The 18,448-nt window shown below is 50.0% G+C and overlaps 1 protein-coding gene across 3 annotated transcripts in view; it reads right to left on the bottom strand.

Annotated features, from left to right (window-relative positions):
• KIF1C (kinesin family member 1C) overlaps positions 1-18,448 on the bottom strand; it is a 57,696-nt gene that overhangs the window by 21,374 nt on the left and 17,874 nt on the right. For all 3 annotated transcript variants that reach the window (XM_079951746.1, XM_079951748.1, XM_079951747.1), the window contains 5 exons: positions 11,642-11,786; positions 5,152-5,228; positions 3,990-4,169; positions 1,963-2,028; positions 1,668-1,846 (listed from right to left, as the gene is read on the bottom strand). In XM_079951746.1, the coding sequence (XP_079807872.1) occupies positions 1,668-1,846; positions 1,963-2,028; positions 3,990-4,169; positions 5,152-5,228; positions 11,642-11,747 (608 nt within the window). In that variant the 5' untranslated portion in view covers positions 11,748-11,786. The remainder of the gene's footprint in view (positions 1-1,667; positions 1,847-1,962; positions 2,029-3,989; positions 4,170-5,151; positions 5,229-11,641; positions 11,787-18,448) is intronic.

Genomic DNA, 18,448 nt, shown 5'->3' with positions numbered 1-18,448 from the left:
AAGCAGAGGTTGGCTGGGATCCTGGAGCTGTGGTTCCTGCATTACAGCAGGGCGTTGGAGATGGAGTTGTGTTTTGGATTTGATATCCCGCTTTATCACTACCCTAAGGAGTCTCAAAGTGGCTAACATTCTCCTTTCCCTTCCTCCCCCACAACAAACACTCTGTGAGGTGAGTGGGGCTGAGAGACTTCAGAGAAGTGTGACTGGCCCAAGGTCACCCAGCAGCTGCAGGTGGAGGAGCAGGGAAGCGAACCCGGTTCCCCAGATTACGAGTCTACCGCTCTTAACCACTACACCACACTGAATCATAGAATCACAGAGTTGGAAGAGACCACAAGGGCCATGGAGTCCAACCCCCTGCCAAGCAGGAAACACCATCAGAGCACTCCTGACATATGGTTGTCAAGCCTCTGCTTAAAGACCTCCAAAGAAGGAGACTCCACCACACTCCTGGGCAGCAAATTCCACTGTCAAACAGCTCTTACTGTCAGGAAGTTCAGTGTGGCTCAGTGTGATTCACACTGGTTGGGCTAGATGACCCTTGGGGATCCCATCCAACTTTACAATTCTGAGTCGAAGGCTCCCATCCCTCCTCCTAACCAGCCACAGATGCAGGCTCACCTCCTTCTCTTAGGTACCGTGTCACTTGAAATCTTCCTTTTGGTTCCAAAAGAAGCCAGGGATATCTTGGTTCGGGGTCCCTCCGCTAAGCCCCATCTCCTCTCATAGCTAAGAGGGGAAACCCACAACTCCCCACATTAAAGGTCCAGCCGTGGCCAATGCAGCACCAAGGCCACCAACCTGGATGGCTTTAAAACAGGTTCAGACAATTCCATGGAGGAGGAGAAGGCTCTTGATGGCCACTAGCCAGAATGGCTTTGTCTCCGTGGTCCGAGGAAGCGAGCCTTCTGAATCCCAGTTGCTTGAAACCACAGGAGGGGAGAATGGCACTTGTGTTCGAATCCTGCTTGTGGGTTTCCTGGCTGGTCTCTGTGAGAACAGGGTGCTTGAGTAGATGGGCCCTCCCCCCTTTGGCCTGATCCAGGAGGCTCTCCTTATGTTCTGGGGCCCCTGCTCATAAGAACAAGCTGCTGGATCAGGCCGAAGGGGCCCATCAAGTTCAGCATCCTGCTCTCACAGCCTGATGCCCAATATACGAAAGCAGCAAGCAGGGTCTGAGCAAAGGAGCCCCTCTCTCTTCCTCCCATTTCCAGCAACTGGACCGCGGAGGCAGAGCAGAACCATCCTGGCCAGTAGCCATCGATAGCCCCCTCGAATCTGTCTCTTTTAAAGCCATTCAAGTGGTTAGCCATCCCTGCCTCCTGTGGCAAGGAGTTCCACAGTTTGTGCTGCATGAAGAAGGACTTCCTTTTTACCCATCCTGAATCTCCCAACCTTCATGTGGTGTCCACCCAGTTCTAGTGTAGGGAGAGAGGCAGGCAGAAAAACTTTCCTCTGTCCAGTTTCTCCCAGGCATCATTTTATAAACTTCCATCGTGTTGCTTCTCACTCGCCTTTCCTCTGAACTGAAAAGTCCCAGGTGCTGCAACCATTCCTCATGGGGCCGTCACTCCACCACTGCCCCCTCGATCATTCCAGTCGCCCTTTCCCAGCTCCCCAATACCCTTTCCGTGGCGAGGCCAGCTCCCTGGTCCACAAAGGCACACCTTGCTTTGTTGCCGCAGTCCATAAGGTCGGCAATGTCTTCGTAGGAGGTGACGGCCAGCTTGGAGAGGTCCTCAACGTAAGGGCCCATGATGGGGTGCTCCCGCACGCGGAGGTTCCCGCGGCTCTTGGGGTTGAGGAGGTCGCGAACGCGCTCGCAGTAGATTTCCATGTAGCTCACCTGGGAAAGCGGGCAAGGCAGGAGGGGCAGGCCGTGAAAGGGTGCAGCCGGCCAGCCGGGAAGGGCAGCGGAGACGAGGGGCACAGGGGTCGGGCGGGGAAGTGGGAAGGACTTACCTCCACGGAGTACGAGAGGTTGGGGCATTTGTTCTCGTTCACTCGGGCAAAGAGGTCTTCGCAGAGCTGGAGGGGGGGAAACAGAGGCGGAGGAGGTGAAATGCAGTGATCAGGTGGGATTGCTATGAGGAATTATAGCAAATACAGTGGTGTCTCGCAAGACGAAAAGAATCCGTTCCGCAAGTCTCTTCGTCTTGCGGTTTTTTCATCTTGCGAAGCAACCCTATTAGCGGCTTAGCGGATTAGCGCTATTAGCGGCTTAGCAGCTATTAGCGGCTTAGAAAAAGGGGGGGGGGAGCGAAAAAAATCTCAAGACTCGCAAGAAGCAAGCCCATAGGGAAATTCGTCTTGCGAAGCGCCTCGAAAAACGGAAAACCCTTTCGTCTAGCGGGTTTTTCGTCTTGCGAGGCATTCGTCTTGCGGGGCACCACTGTATGGAGTAAGCCATTTGTGCCAGCAATAAAAGCATTGCGCTGGCTGGGTTTAAGCCATTTTGATATGATTTCTGATCAATCCACGCCTCTGCATCCCTGTCCTATTTCTCTTGCTTGACAAGTCACGTACACAGGCCAGTTGATGTACCCTTCCTTGATTTTGTTAATCTTAAGGGCCAGGAAGAGAGTTCATAAGGAGATGGTAAATCCTGCCTCTCCTGTGTTTATGACCTAAAAGAGTTACCTAAAAGCATTCCTCTTCGTTTCCTCTTTCCCCCCCCTCTGAACTGCATATGCATGCTCAAGTAGGAAATCAGATCTTTGTAGTTTTAACTTTAACTTTAACTTTGCCCCACATGGGTTTTTTTTTAAATGCTCAGAGGAAATCTGATTAGTTCTTACGAACACTGTGTAAAAAGTTCTTTTGTGAATAAAACGACCTGGGCCGAGGGGTGGAGAGGAATTATTATTATACGCACAACTCCCAGAGTCTTGCTGGTCAAGCCTCGTGTGTATTCTATTAATCAGGGTCCAATCCTGCCTTGCTTTGGGAACGCTACAGTGAGACGCCCCAGCCGCACCCCAGGGGGAACCACGTTGGATGGGACCAGGCTTCCATTCAGCCAGGCAGAAGTGGCTGTTTGTTTCAGGGTACAGGTTAGTATTGTACACTGTGTATTTGCTGAAACTGTAGGGCGTAAACCAGCCTTTTGATCATTTCACCATTACTGCCTCCTCTCCTCGGTGCCTTGCCACTCATTGCAGGGGAGCGGAGTGCAACTTATTTGGCCGAGTGGTTAGAACGCTCAGCTGTCCCTTAGCTGTGATTTCTGCACTGCAGTGGATTAAACCAGATGACCCATTGGGTCCCTTCCAACCTACAATTCTGTGTTTCTATGCTATAATAATAATAATAATAATAATAATAATAATAATAATTATTATTATTAATTATTATTTATACCTGCCCATCTGGCTGGGCCTCCCCAGCCACTCTGGGCAGCTTCCTTAGAAAGCAAAAATACAGTAAAATATCACAGGTTAAAAACTTCCCTGAACAGGGCTGCCTTAAGATGTCTTCTGAATGTCAGGTAGTTGTTTATCGCTTTGACATCTGCTGGAAGGGCGTTCCACAGGGCGGGCGCCACTACCGAGAAGGCCCTCTGCCTGGTTCCCTGTAGCTTTGCTTCTCGCAATGAGGGAACCGCCAAAAGGCCCTTGGCACTGGACCTCAGCGTCCAGGCAGAATGATGGGGGTGGAGACGCTCCTTCAGGTAAACTGGACCGAGGCCGTTTAGGGCTTTCAAGGTCAGCACCAACACTTTGAATTGTGCTTGGAAACGTACTGGGAGCCAATGTAGGTCTTTCAAGACCGGTGTTATATGGTCTCGGCGGCTGCTCCCAGTCCCCAGTCTAGCTGCCGCATTGTAGTTTCCGAGTCACCTTCCAAGGTAGCCCCACGTAGAGTGCATTGCAGTAGTCCAAGCGGGAGATAACCAGAGCATGCACCACTATGCTATAACGGTCCTGGGGCTCCCGCACACCATTCCGCCTCTCCCTCCAGGCCCTGGCCCCACAGACCCCGGGGCCCACCTGAGGGATGATGCCTTGCTGGTCCTTCTCCTGCTTGCCCATCATGGTGTAGGACTTGCCGCCGCCCGTCTGCCCGTAGGCGAAGATGCAGACGTTGTAGCCCTCGAAAGAGTGCAGGAGCATCTCCTCCCCGATGTCCTTGTAGACCTGCCTCTGGGAAGCAAAGTTGGGGTCGTCCTCCTGGAAGGGAAAAGGAAAAGCCAGCACTGCACCGAGTGCAACACCTTAGAAAAAGGGGGGAACGAGGCATCAACACACAAAACCTTCTCAAGAACTGGGACAGGATTTGGCAGCCGCAGCCCTTAAAATCTGTTTCCAGGGTTTTTTGGGGGAGGGGAAACTCATTGAAATCTCCACAAATATGGCATCGCACCTCTTTGCAAATGCCAGAAATGTTTTCTTCTGTATCACTTAATCGTTGGAGGGGTTGCAATAAACTTGGTGCATGTTATCATTTATGGTGGCGATGCTGGCTGGAGCGAGGTTTTTGGGATTCGACAAGAACAATAAATATTACTAAGGAAACTATTGTCTGTTGCCCAAAATTAATGCTACTGAACATTTTTTATGATACCAATGTTGTCAAAGGAATTGGTCTTATGCAGTACATGAAATATGGAAAACAGCCCCAAATCTTACACTTGGACATTACAAAGGAGATAATGCATAATTTGAGATTTCAACAAGGTCTACAACCTCCTGACACTTTTTATATGGTTTGGCATTCCTTTATGACATATGCAGTGGAACCATCATTTTCAAGACAACCTTCATTGCAAGTCTGCCATATTGGAACTAAACTTGATGATATGAGAACGCTGATAGTCTTTCCTTGGACTTGGTTATAACCAATAACCCCCCCCCCCCAAGCCTTGCACCAGGTTCAAGGGGCTACAACCAGCAATGCCACCTTCCTCCCTTCCTCCTGGCCACCAATCCCAAGGGGCTGGCACCATCCTCAGCCAGCCTCCCCAAAGTTCTGCACTACAACTCCCATCATACCCCAGCCAGTACAGCCTTACGGTGCTGGTGGGACTTGCAGTCCAGAACACCCAGGCGGCACCTGGTTGCAGAAGGCCAGCTTAGGTTTCAACCTCATTCTGCCAATTCGCCATCAGCAATAGGTCCTCATCCCACCTGCCCACCTCCCAAAGAAACTCACCGATGTGTGAGACCAGTAGGAGTAGTCAAAGGTGAAATTCTTGAGGCCATCTTTTGCCTGTTTGGGGTTGGCGATACCTGCAGGGAAAGAAGGATTTAAGAGTCGGGCGTTTCCCAAAGAGCCAGACTTCAGGGCAGCGGTGAGCAAACTTTTTCAGCAGGGGGCTGGGCTGTATTTTTTTTGGGGGGGGGGGGGATGAACGAATTCCTATGCCCCACAAATAACCCAGGGATGTATTTTAAATAAAAGGACACATTCTACTCATGTAAAAACACGCTGATTCCCGACCATCCGCGGGCCAGATTTAGAAGGCGATTGGGCCGGATCCGGCCCCCCTGGCCTTAGTTTGCCTACCCTTGCTTTAGGGATCTGGTACTGCTGAGGTCGGGTGGCTTAGCTGGGATTCCTGTACTGCAGGGTGGGGTTGGACCAGGAGACAATGGCGTAGGAAGGGTGTGTGTGGTGGGTGCAGGCTGCCCCAGGTGTCATCACTGAGGGGGGGGGGCTTGACAAAATGGAAAAATATGTGTTTTTAAAATAAAATTTAAAAAATGGGCTCACAGCACTTTTTTTTTAAAAAAAACCAACAACTCCCACGCCCACCTGCCAATGCCACTGGTAGCTAGGTGAGGTGGGGGACACTGGGTGCCACACTGCAGAGCCTGCAACGTGCCTGAGCCACATGTCTCTCCTGAGAGGGAGGCGGCGGGCACACTGCCTGCAAGCTCCACACTGCTTTTTCGAGCAGCACGGCGCTCGCGTCTGCCCACCGCCTCAGCCGTCCTACAGCTGAGGGGAAGGCTCCACGCAATGCGCCCTGCCTTGGCTCGCCCCGTCCCCGACTGCAGGACACACACACTGAACCAGGCACCTGAGCGGCTAGCTACACCTCTGCCAGGAGACCCTTGGGGTCCCTGCCAACTTCACATATTCTCTGGCTTAATTGCCCTTCCTTTCCCCGTGGAAATGGAGGGTGCAAGAGGTTAAGTAAGTGGGAAGACGCCGCTAATATTGATGGCTGCAAGCGTAATTTTGCAGGGGGTCAGGCCAGATGCATGCCTTCCATCTCTACAGCTTTTTATCACCTCTGCTGGGTCACAGAAGACAGCGCTCTTGGCGCAGAGGTTGGATGGATGCCCATAGCAATTCAGTCTGTGACCTACCTGGCAGGGTTGTTTGGGAGATTAGAGGGGGAGAACCACGGGTGTCATCTTAAGAGCATATGAGCCTGGCTGCTGGGTCAGGCCTCTAGACCAACATCCTGGAAACTCGCTAGCAGGATCCGAGAGGAAGAGCAACTCTCCCCTCCTGCGTTTTCCAGCAGCTGGTGTCCGGAAGGATCAGTGCCTCCAATTGTGTAGGCAGAGCACAACCACCCTGGCTAGGAGCCATCAATAGCCCTCTCCTCCTCTATGAATTTGCCAATACTCTTTTAAAGCCTCTAATCTTGAGTTCCTTGGAGCAAAGGCGGGATATAAATAATACAAGATAAAAATAATAAAACACTACAAGGGCTCTCCTCTCTCTGGTATTTGGGTTTGGTGGTTGGCCTTTAAGGAGTGGAGGTTTGTCCCTGAGTATAATAACAGAGTAACAGAGTTCACGGGGACCCTTGAAGGCCATCCAGCCCAACCCCCTGCAGTGCAGCAACCACAGACAATGGTTGCATCTGGGAGGAAAGGAAGGAAAAGGAAAAGGAAGCTTCCTCTCCAAAAAGCTGAGAGGAAGTAGAGCCAGGACAGGACCAGTGGCAGAGGAAGCTGCTCAGGTGCCTGGGGTGGTGTGCCCAGGGGCGGGGCACACCGTGGGGCCTCCGGAGTCTGCCTGCCTCCTCCCACTCAGCTGCCCTACAGCTGAGGGGAGGCAGTGGGCGGACTGTTTGGGCAGCACGGAGCCTGCACACGGCCAAACCGCTGCGTCTCTCCCAGGAGAGATGCGTGGCTCAGGCGAGCTGCAGGCCCCGCAGTGAGTGCCACCGGGCATTTTGTCACCCCCCTGCAGTGGGGCAGCCTGCCCACACTGCACCCCCCTTCCACCGCCCCGGGCAGGACAGGGCGAAAAGCACCAGGGAACAAACACAGTCAACGCCTCCCCTCCCCTGCATTCAATGTGCGTTCTAGGAAATCCGCAGACGGACCAGCGCTGCGCTCCCCTCCTTGGAAAGCCGGCCCAGTGGCATTACTCAGCCTCAGCTCTTGGAAAAACATTCCCTGCATAACTCGAATAGCTGCGGCTTTGAAGTTGCCCTCTCAGCACACCGCGGGCCGGGGTAATGCGTTTGGGGAAAGGGGAATGGCTTCCTCTCTGTGGGAAACCCGGATGCCCCTGCGGGCCACCCCAAGGCCACCAACACCTCTTCCTCCTCCAGCAGGTACCCCCTGCACAAGGGCCCCTCAGCTGTCCCGGGGCTAAATATAGACGGGGGTCAAGCAGCTGGTGGGGAGGCCTGGCAGGCACAGCGACAAACGCCAAGGCCAGGGAGAGAGATCAGGCTGGGGCACAGGGATCAGGACGAGGTCCTCTTGGGGTCAGCATCTTCTTCCTCCAGGAGAGGAAGACTGGGATTGGCTGCCAGGACCACGTAACACCGGTCCTGAGAGATCTGCATTGGCTTCCAGTACATTTCTGAGCACAGTTCAAAGTGTTGGTGCTGACCTTGAAAGCCCTAAATGGCCGCAGCTCAGGATACCTGAAGTAGCATCTCCACCCCCATCGTTCTGCCCGGACACTGAGGTCCAGCGCCGAGGGCCTTCTGGCAGTTCCTTCATTGTGAGAAGTGAGGTTACAGGGAACCAGGCGGAGGGCCTTCTCGGTGGTGGCGCCCTCCCATCAGATGTCAAGGAAATAAGCAGCTATCTTATTTTTAAAAGACACCTGAAGGCAGCCCTGTTCAGGGAAGTTTTTAATATTTAATGCTGTACTGTTTTTAACACCCGATTGGGAGCCGCCCAGAGTGGCTGGGGAAACTCAGCCAGATGGGCGGGGTATGTAGAAAGAAAGAAAGAACGAAAGAAAGAAAGACACATAGAGTTGGAAGGGACCCTGAGGGTCATCTAGTCCAACCCCCTGCAGTGCAGGAATCTTTTGCCTGACATGTGGCTTGAACCCATGGCTCTGAGAGTCTCACGCTCTACCGACTGAGCTGTGTACTTGGAGGGACTCCCCTATGAGGAACGGTGCTAGGGGCTTTGTGGTATAGGGCAGTGTTTCCCAACCTTGGGCCTCCAGCTGTTTTTGGACTACAACTCCCATCATCCCTAGCTAGCAAGACCAGTGGTCAGGGATGATGGGAATTGTAGTTCAAAAACAGCTGGAGGTCCAAGGTTGGGAAACACTGGTATAGGGGAAAGGTGAGTAAGAGGCAACATCGGCTACTTTAAAACGAGGCTGCATTTTAAATTGCATTTTAACCTGTATTTTTAACCTGTATTTTAACTGGGGGTTTTTCTCCCCTCTCTTTCCCCCCTATTACGTTTTTACTGTGATTTTATTGGTGTTAGCTGCCTTGAGCCGGGCTCTGGCTGGGGAGGGTGGGGTATAAATGAAATTTATTATTTTATTATTTATTAACATGATGGAAGTTTGTAAAATTATCCGCAGCTAGGAGAAAGTAGATAGAGAAAAGTTTTTCTCCTGCTCTCTGTCTCTCATAAAACTGGAACTGGTGTACATGCAGTGAATGTTGGGAGATTCAGGACGGATAAAAGGCACACAGCGCAAAGCTGAACAGTGGAACTCCCTCCCACTGGTGATGGCCACCAACTTGGATGGCTTTAAAAGACGATTAGTCGAACGCACGGAGGACGAGAGGGCTATCCCTGGCTCCTAGCCACAATGGCTAGGCTCTGCCTTCGCAGTTGGAGGCAGCGATGCTTCCGAATTCCAGTTTCTGGAAACCACAGGAAGGGAGAAAGCGCTCTGGGGCACGGACTGTGCCTGCGGCTTCCCCACTGAGTCATCTGAGAGAACAGGAGGCTGGACTAGGTGGGCCACTGGAACTTGAGAAAGTTCCTTTGCACAGCCTATCTATCTCATGGCTTTTAGTGATTCAAAAAGGGCAAAGCAGTCAGTCCTTTCTGTTTTGTAGGCTTCGAAGGGGCTGTTTGCACAAGGACAGGATGGGAAGAGGGTCTGGCGTGTCCGCAGAGCCCACTCCCCACCCCTCTTTCCCAGCCACCACCAGGCGACAGGATTAATTCAACTTAAATGAGCCCCAAAAGAGGTTTATCCAGGCTGTTTTTATAAGCCCAGGGCTTGTTGACTTGCTCAGTCAGCCAGAATCACACACAATTCTTCTTCCCATATAAGGCTTTTTTTTAAAAAAAAAAAAAAACCACCTACAACTTTCTGGTCCACTTCCTTTCACCAGCAGAGGAGAGGACAGTTGTTTATCATCGAAAAGACTCCGTGCAAGAGGTTTTGTAAGATGTTTCAAAGGCTTAATAAAATTAGCAAATGCAAGGTCCTCGTCCCCTGACACCGCCTTAACAAAATGACTCCCTCTCATGTGATTTTTATTCTATCCCCCACCCCGTTCCTGATCCGTTGCAAACTTTTTCCAAACTGGGCTTTGTTTTGCGTAAAGTTACAGAGCAGGAAAAGTGGGCTGGTTGGATGCAGCGGGGGGGGGGGGGGAGAGAGAAGACCAGCCAAACCACCCGCCCTCCATTAAAAAAAAGCCTTTTGCGGCTGGAGGTGTCCCAGAAGAACTCAGGAAGTTTGGTACAGGCAGCTCTTGGCAATTAATGCTTTGCCCTGATTAACTGATTTAATTAAGCCAGGCCATGTGACAGGCATTACAGGTGACATTCTGGGGAGATTTAATTAAAGTGAGCAGCAACTCAAAACAGCAGCAGGCAGCTTAGAATCATAGAATCATAGAGTTGGAAGAGACCACAAGGGCCATCGAGTCCAACCCCCTGCCAAGCAGGAAACACCATCAGAGCACTCCTGACATATGGTTGTCAAGCCTCTGCTTAAAGACCTCCAAAGAAGGAGACTCCACCACACTCCTTGGCAGCAAATGCCACTGTCAAACAGCTCTTACTGTCAGGAAGTTCTTCCTAATGTTTAGGTGGAATCTTCTTTCTTGTAGTTTGGAGCCATTGCTCCGTGTCCGCTTCTCTGGAGCAGCAGAAAACAACCTTTCTCCCTCCTCTATGTGACATCCTTTTATATATTTGAACATGGCTATCATATCACCCCTTAACCTCCTCTTCTCCAGGCTAAACATGCCCAGCTCCCTTAGCCGTTCCTCATAAGGCATCGTTTCCAGGCCTTTGACCATTTTGGTTGCCCTCCTCTGGACACGTTCCAGTTTGTCCGTGTCCTTCTTGAACTGTGGTGCCCAGAACTGGACACAGTACTCCAGGTGAGGTCATGTTGTTACGTAGCTGCATTGTCTTATACTTCCTGGTTGTCCCGCAGTTGTGTTCTAAGCTATAAATCAAGCACTGCTAGGAGTTAATTCTCTTTATTTCCCACTGTATTTCTTATCAATTAAAAAATATGGTGTAAAAAATGGTTTATTCTGAAAGTGTGGCCCAGAGAAGAAGAAGAGAGAACCACTGCCCTAGAGCACTCCTGACATATGGTTGTCAAGCCTCTGCTTAAAGACCTCCAAAGAAGGAGACTCCACCACACTCCTTGTTCAGAGGGAAGCCCACGGATGGAGGCTCAAAGCTCCTGATCAAATAGGAACCGCAGAGTTCGAAGGGACCCCTAACGGTCATCCGGCCCAAACCCCAGCAATGCAGGAATCACAGTTAAATTATCCCTAATAGGTCACCTGACCTCGGCAGTACCAAATTTCTATAGGGGGAGGGGTGGGTTTAAAGCGCAACCCCCCCCCCACTCCTCACCCCCTCTTTGTTGCCTCCTGGGGAAGAAAAGGAAGCCCCCGCCTTTTTCCTGGGGGGCAAAGGCAGGGAATGAGCCCAAGTCCCCGATGGCATTTCCAGGCAGGGCCGTGAGACACTCCCTGGCTCTGAAAGCCCAGAAGGTTGCTGCCAGCCAGTGTTGCCAGTACTGAGCTTGGTGGGTGAAAAGTCTGGCTCCATGTTAAGGATGTAGGAGGCTTCCTTGTTTTTCAACAGCTTCTTCACATAACGTGGCTGCAACCCCAATGATCTGGGATCCAAACTATCGCATTTTTTAAAGTTATTATTTCACAAAATTATTACGCCGCTGGATAGCAGAGACTGAAACAACAGCAATTATCAGTAAAAGCAACATTAAAAAAATAAAACAAATCAATAAACTAAAAACTGATGAAAACATACACGATCCACATTCAGGGCAGGTTTATCTAAACAAAAATGTTTTCAGCAGGCACCAAAAAGAGTACAGCGAAGGTGCCTGCTTGCCGTCCTTTGGCAGGGAGCTCCAAAGTACAGGTGATGCCACACTAAAAAATCGATTAGGCTCAAAGACAGATGGACACACACACACACACACACACACACACACACACACCAACAAGGCCACTTACAGGTTGTTTTCCCCTGCATCTGAATGATACATTTGGCATCCCGGCTGATTTCGCGGGCGTTGAATGGCCGGACCCGGACGGCCACTTTGACGGAAGCGCCGGCCATTTTGGGTCAAATTTGGCTGCAGCTCACAGGTGGGATTACCTGTAAAAGCAGGGAGGGGGGCGGAGGGGGAGAGAGAGAAAGCAAAACACACTTTTTTAAATTTTTGTCACTTTTCATCCAAAGTTATTTTGGTGGGTGGGTGGGCAGGGAGGGTATAGACACACATCCTGCATCAAGAGCCACAAAGGAAATTTGCACTGACTAGGGATGAATGATCACACGCTGTCCCTTTTGTAGGTAAAGGTAAAGGGACCCCTGACCATTAGGTCCAGTCGTGACTGACTCTGGGGTTGCAGCGCTCATCTCGCTTTATTGGCCGAGGGAGCTGGTGTACAGCTTCCGGGTCATGTGGCCAGCATGACTAAACCGCTTCTGTTGAACCAGAGCAGCGCACGGAAACGCCATTTACCTTCCCACTGGAGTGGTACCTATTTATCTACTTGCACTTTGACGTGCTTTCGAACTGTTGGTTGGCAGGAGCAGGGACTGAGCAACGGGAGCTCACCCCGTCGTGGGGATTTGAACTGCCTACCTTCCGATCGGCAAGCCCTAGGCTCTGTGGTTTAACCCACAGCGCCACCCGTGTCCCCTTTTGTAGGTATTGACTGATAAACTCCATTTTGTCTTGTTTCCAGATTAAGATGGCCCATCTTCACATAAGTTTAACATCAAGGCTGGTTGGGGGTGGGGGTGGAGGAGTGTGAATCTCCTTGTGTTAATAAAGACACAAGAAGAGAAGAAGAGCGTGCTGGATCAGGCCAAAGGGGGCCCATCTTAGCCTGGCATCCTGTTCTCACAGGGGCCAACCGAGCGCAAGAACATTTTCTCTCCTGCAGCTTCCAGCAACTGGCATTAGAAGCGTCGCTTCCCTCCAACTGTGGAGGTCAGAGCAAAGCCATTGTAGCCTTCAATAGCCTTATTTTCCTCTATGAATATGTCTAATCCTGCTCTGAATCCAGCCAAGTTGGTGGTCCTTGCCACCTGCTGCAGGAGGGAGTTCCACAGTTTAACTATACATGCGCACACCTTGCAGATCTCCAGGAATTACATTTCCAAAGTGCACAGGAAATGTACCAAAGGGTTGAAAAGCTCCAGGTGATTATAATTATACTGAGTGCCAGGCACCTTCAAAGAGAGGGAGAATGACAGCACCGACTCTCCACCCCGCAAGCAAAGCCTTGGAGCTGTTGCCGAGAAAAAAACCACCACCGCCCTTGGCTCCAAGCCAGAGACTCAGGCAGGCAGGCATCTCGGCGAGACAGGTGAGCTTGTTTAATGGGCTTTTAAGGCATAATAGCCTCCCAAAGTATGGGACGTGGGTGGCGCTGTGGGTTAAACCACTGAGCCTCTTGGGCTTGGCAATCAGAAGGTCGGCGGTTTGAATCCCCGCAATGACGGGCTGAGCTCCTGTTGCTCGGTCCCTGCTCCTGCCAACCTAGCAGTTCGAAAGCACGTCAACGTGCAAGTAGATAAATAGGTACCGCTCCGGCGGGAAGGTAAATGGCATTTCCGTGCGCTGCTCTGGTTCGCCAGAAGCGGCTTAGTCATGCTGGCCACATGACCCGGAAGCTGTACGCCGGCTCCCTCGGCCAATAAAGCGAGATGAGCGCCGCAACCCCAGAGTCGGCCACGACTGGACCTAATGGTCAGGGGTCCCTTTACCTTTACCTAGCCTCCCAAAGTAGTTTACATCCACATGAAACCCAGCAACAAAATTAGATTAAAATACCCCAATTCCATGCCAAGCATAACAAACGAACAAAAAAAATAACCTATTCAGCTCTGAAGAACACAGTCTGATGTCCTAGATCAGTCCTCTAGATTAAGGCGAAATTTGAGGTTACCTTTAAGGCCCATTTAAAATTAGGATGAGGCCCTGGAACAGAGATCTGTAATTGGCACGGGGGGGGGGGGTACGACCACTGAGGAGGTCCCACATGCAGTGTTAGAAGCTCAGATATATAAACTAGGCGCCAAATGGCTCCTTAAGCCAGAGTTATAGTCGCTGAAACAGAATGCCTAGTTGCCATTTGGGGGCCAAACAGCTCCCAAGTTGTATTTGTCAATATGACTTTTTCGTTCTTGAAACTCGTTCTGATTGTGCAGGTAAAATATCGCAGATAGAATTCGACAGGATGTGTTGCTAGAGTGTGAGAACAGGCGAGATCCAAGGATGCCCAGGCAAGCAGCTCCAGGTGATGGAGACGTCAGGTGCCATCTGGGCATCTTCACCTGGTCACAGGTGGCCAATAGCCAGGTGCAAAAAGCACCTGGTGAATTTCGAATGCTGCCCAAAAGCCTAATTGTTCTTACATGTGGGTGCTCCAGCAGCCAATCTGGCCCAAGCCCCCCCGTCGCCCCCAAAAGACACCCCTTCCTGTGTCAGATAGAGAGGAGTTCTGGCTTGTGGGTACTCGGAAGCGAGACAATGGCTGCTTCTACACACCTATAAAAAACGCTCTAAAAAAACTGTTTTAAAGCTCACAATGGAACATTTCAAAGTTCCAATTTCAGCTCTACAGCACCATTGGTTTCACAGTGTTATAACTTTTTTTCCCATCTACTAATGTAGCTGAGTCCAGTATCACTCTGGATGTGCTCAAAAGCAATCTTTCTGTTGCACTACAAGCTGTCATTAAAACAGGTTCCACGAATGAGCTGCAGAGGATTAAATTAAATGTTTGCCTGCCATCTGAAAACCAAAACATTGAGTCATAGCTGTCCAGCAGCATGGTAATCATAGCTTGGGCCAGGATGCATCATGTGCAATGCATGTGTGCAGGTGTGCTTCTCCAAAACAGTCTCTAGGGCCCACCCTATTCCTGTGATTGTGATCTGTTTTAGCTGCTTTAAATTGTGACATTTGGATTGTTTGACATTTAAGCTCTCCTGCTGGTGAAGGATGGGGGTTAATAAATATGAATGATGATAATGATAATGATTATAATAACAATATGTACACTTTTATATACGTTAACACTCCTCCATCCAGAAGGTTTATTTAACTTTTAACATTTTAATTGCCGCAAATTGTTCAAACCTACCCAAATAATTCAATATCTTCTCAAACCAATCCTCCTCTTTCTTACTGACCCTTTCATTCTGTGTATCTTCACAGTTAGGTATTCTAAAATTATAATATTATTCAGGTCTTTTCCTCCACTGGTTCACCCCTAACTCTTCTGCATTTTTCCAATAACTCGCTATAACCTGTCTGACTGCAGTTACCAGCAATTTTACCCATTTACATTCCTCTTTTGTTTTTAACTTGGTGCTACTCAGACTAATAAGAACCATTAATTTAGATATTCCCACCTTCCTACCCACAATTCCCGACATTTCTATACCAATCTCTTTCCAAAATTCATTAACTAACAGACAATCCCACCACATATGACTATACGTTCCCATCACTCCACATTTCCTCCAACAATTCTTACTTCCAGATTTTGTAATATGATATAACCTTACAGGTGTATAATACCATTTTTGTACCAACTTCAACCCTTCTTCCTGGATTATCCCAGAGGTGGCAACAAAGGGTGGTTGCCGAAAGATTCTTTCCCATTCTTCATCTAAAATCTGTTCCTGAATTTCTAACTTCCAATAATATTCTTTCAAACTTTCCTTTGGTGATTTCCCCTTATCTAATAACACCTTATACAATTTTGAAACTAGGTTGGCCCTATCTGTCCTAGGTCAGATAGGACTATAGCCTTATACTTAAAAAGGTAAAGGTAAAGGTACCCCTGCCCGTACGGGCCAGTCTTGACAGACTCTGGGGTTGTGCGCCCATCTCACTTAAGAGGCCAGGGGCCAGCGCTGTCCGGAGACACTTCCGGGTCACGTGGCCAGCGTGACATCGCTGCTCTGGCGAGCCAGAGCCGCACACGGAAACGCCGTTTACCTTCCCGCTGGTAAGCGGTCCCTATTTATCTACTTGCACCCGGAGGTGCTTTCGAACTGCTAGGTTGGCAGGCGCTGGGACCGAGCAGCGGGAGCGCACCCCGCCGCAGGGATTCGAACCGCCGACCTTTCGATCGGCAAGTCCTAGGCGCTGAGGCTTTAACCCACAGCGCCATCTGCGTCCCACAGCCTTATACTTAATCCTCTCTTAAAGCCATCCAAGTTAGTGGTCTTCACTGCCTCCTGCAGGTGGGAGTTCCATAGTTTAACTAGGCTCTGCATAGAGAAGGATTTTCTGCTACCTGTCCTGAATCTTCCAATATTTGGCTTTATTAGAATTCTCATGTTGTGAGACACTGGGTGGCGGGGGGGGGGGGGCGACGACGTTTCTCTACTGACTTAATTCTATAAACTATGTCGCCTCTTCTCCCCAAAGCAGTCAGGGACATTTGTGGCGTCTGCAAAAACAGGCTTAACATCACATTTTCAAAAGATCAATTAGTCTAAAAATCAGGAACAACATCTTCAAAAGATCAGGTTACTGGAGGGGGAAGGTGGCCTACAGCAAGACATCAGAGCTGCTGATTTTAATCTGCCAATCGCAGCCAGAGCTCTTAAGCAGGGCAAATCCAGGGATGTTTGGGTTGGGACATTCTGCACATTCAACACAAAGGAAGCAGAGAATTAAGTCCCGGGCGCACAAGGCAAGCAGCGTTTGAAGGCTCCCAGCTGCCACAACCACCGCCGCAAAAAAAAAAAGGAAAAGAACAGAAGCAGGCTCCCAGCCCTTAAAGCTGTGAGGGCACATTTGAACTTGGGCACACTTTGCGAAATTTAAAGGACTGGGAGGCAGGAATGGTGTTTAGCAGGATTCCTAGACGCCAGGCAGTATTCTGCCTAAACCTCTGTCCCTCTGCTGCACCATGACAAATACAGACTATGAGTAAATGTGAAAATTTGCATGGAATCATAGAGTTGTAGAGTAGGAAGGTACCACAGAGGGCTACCCAACCTCTTCCACAGTCCAGCAGCTTTTTACTGTCAGAAAGGTCTTCCTATTCCTGACGTTATGCAACATACAGCTGCTAAAAATAACACAGCATCTAGAGCTGTTAAAAAGGACACAGCGCTCCTCCAACAGTGAGGGGAGAAAACACAGCCGTCATCGTGGCTAGTAGCCGCTGGTAGCCCAAGCATCCTGGCAACCCAAGGAGCCGGCTGCGATTTCAGCCTCCAAGGATGCAGGGTCGGCAAAAAGGCTTTACTGCCGGTGCCTCAAGCTCTCAGACAACTTTGCGGCATTTTTAACAGCAGCGGTTTTCACCGTTCGAAAGCCACAAGGCGGGATTGCGCCACTTAAGAAAGCCCACAGAATTTGCATGATGTAGAAAAGTAGGGTTTGAACAGATTTCAGGATATCTGGGATTGGGAGGCGGGGGAGAGAGAACATGAGTAAGTCTCTAGGCTCCTTCTGCTTCCTCCCCACAATGAAACTCCCCCCGCCCACACATCTGCGTTTCCAAGCTGGGATTCCAGGGGGCAATTTTATGTCATATTCTGACTTTAAAATACAGAGGCGGACTTTTCCAAGGGCTTCTAGATGTTAGAAAAAGGCAGGTGTTGGGTGACACCTGAGCAGAGCTCACCGTTTTCCTTCCTCCACCATCAGGCACCATCAGGCACTGCAAGGGCCACCGCCCCCCCAGCTGACTCTTCTTTCACCCTCCCCACCCCAGCGATGAATCATAGAATCATAGAATTCTAGAGTTGGAAGAGACCTTCAGAATCATCTAGTCTAGCGGTTCTCAACCTGTGGGTCCCCAGATGTTGTTGGACTACAACTCCCATCATCCCTGACCGCTGGCTAGGAATGATGGGAGTTGTAGTCCAACAACATCTGGGGACCCACAGGTTGAGTCAGCACTTATTGCTTCCACAGGTGTGTGTTATAAGCAGAAGAGATGGTTTGGGACTCAGATGGGACCCACCACCACCCCATTTTGATCAATTTGACAGTAAACACAAACAAACAAAAAAAACCTGCCCGCGGTCTTCAAAAAGATAAAACAATAAAATTATTGGTAAGTAAAATCTGCAGTGATAGTAACGATAAAGACTAAGAACAGATTAAAACTCGCATCAGCTTTCTAAACACCTGAGCAGGCTTGTCTAGCCAAAAATGTTTTTAGCAGGTGCCCAAAAGAGTAGAGTGATGCCAACAGGCAGGGAGTTCCAAAGTGTAGGTGGCCGCAGACTGAAATATCTAGTTCTCATATGTGGAAGGGGTATTATGTGGCACTTGTATATTGTGCCTGTTCTGCCGATGGAAGCAGTGGAGTGAACATCTCCTGAAGCCATTTCACAAATGATTTTTTGAAGCCTCCCCGAGCATGGAATGCTATTGCAGGAAGCCCAAAGCTGGCAGCCGCAGAACCCCCCAAAGCCAGGGAACCAGGCTCTCATCTTTAACAGCCAAACCTAGGAAGAAGAGTCCTGTTGGATCAGGAGAACTCAGCTAGTTTGACACCAGCAGACTACAGTGGACAGGAGCTCCTGAACCAGCTGCATTTGGTTAAAGGTACTTCCAGCCCCTGAGGGTAGCCGAGTCTCCAGGGACACAGCTAGATCCAGACCCCCCCCCCACAAAACTGCAAACCTGCTCCTTCAGCGGGAGGGCATCTCCATCCAGGGTCAGCAACTGATTTCTCGGACACAGGAGCTAGTCACCCACAGCGCTCCCATCTTGCTAGAATTCAAGATCAGCCTTTTGCAAACCTGGCTCCCTCCAGGTGTTC

Source organism: Podarcis cretensis (genome assembly GCF_951804945.1).
Source record: "Podarcis cretensis genome assembly, chromosome: 13".
Taxonomy (NCBI): domain Eukaryota; kingdom Metazoa; phylum Chordata; class Lepidosauria; order Squamata; family Lacertidae; genus Podarcis; species Podarcis cretensis.
Note: the sequence above shows the minus strand (reverse complement) of the source record. Positions and strands in the feature narration are given on the sequence as shown.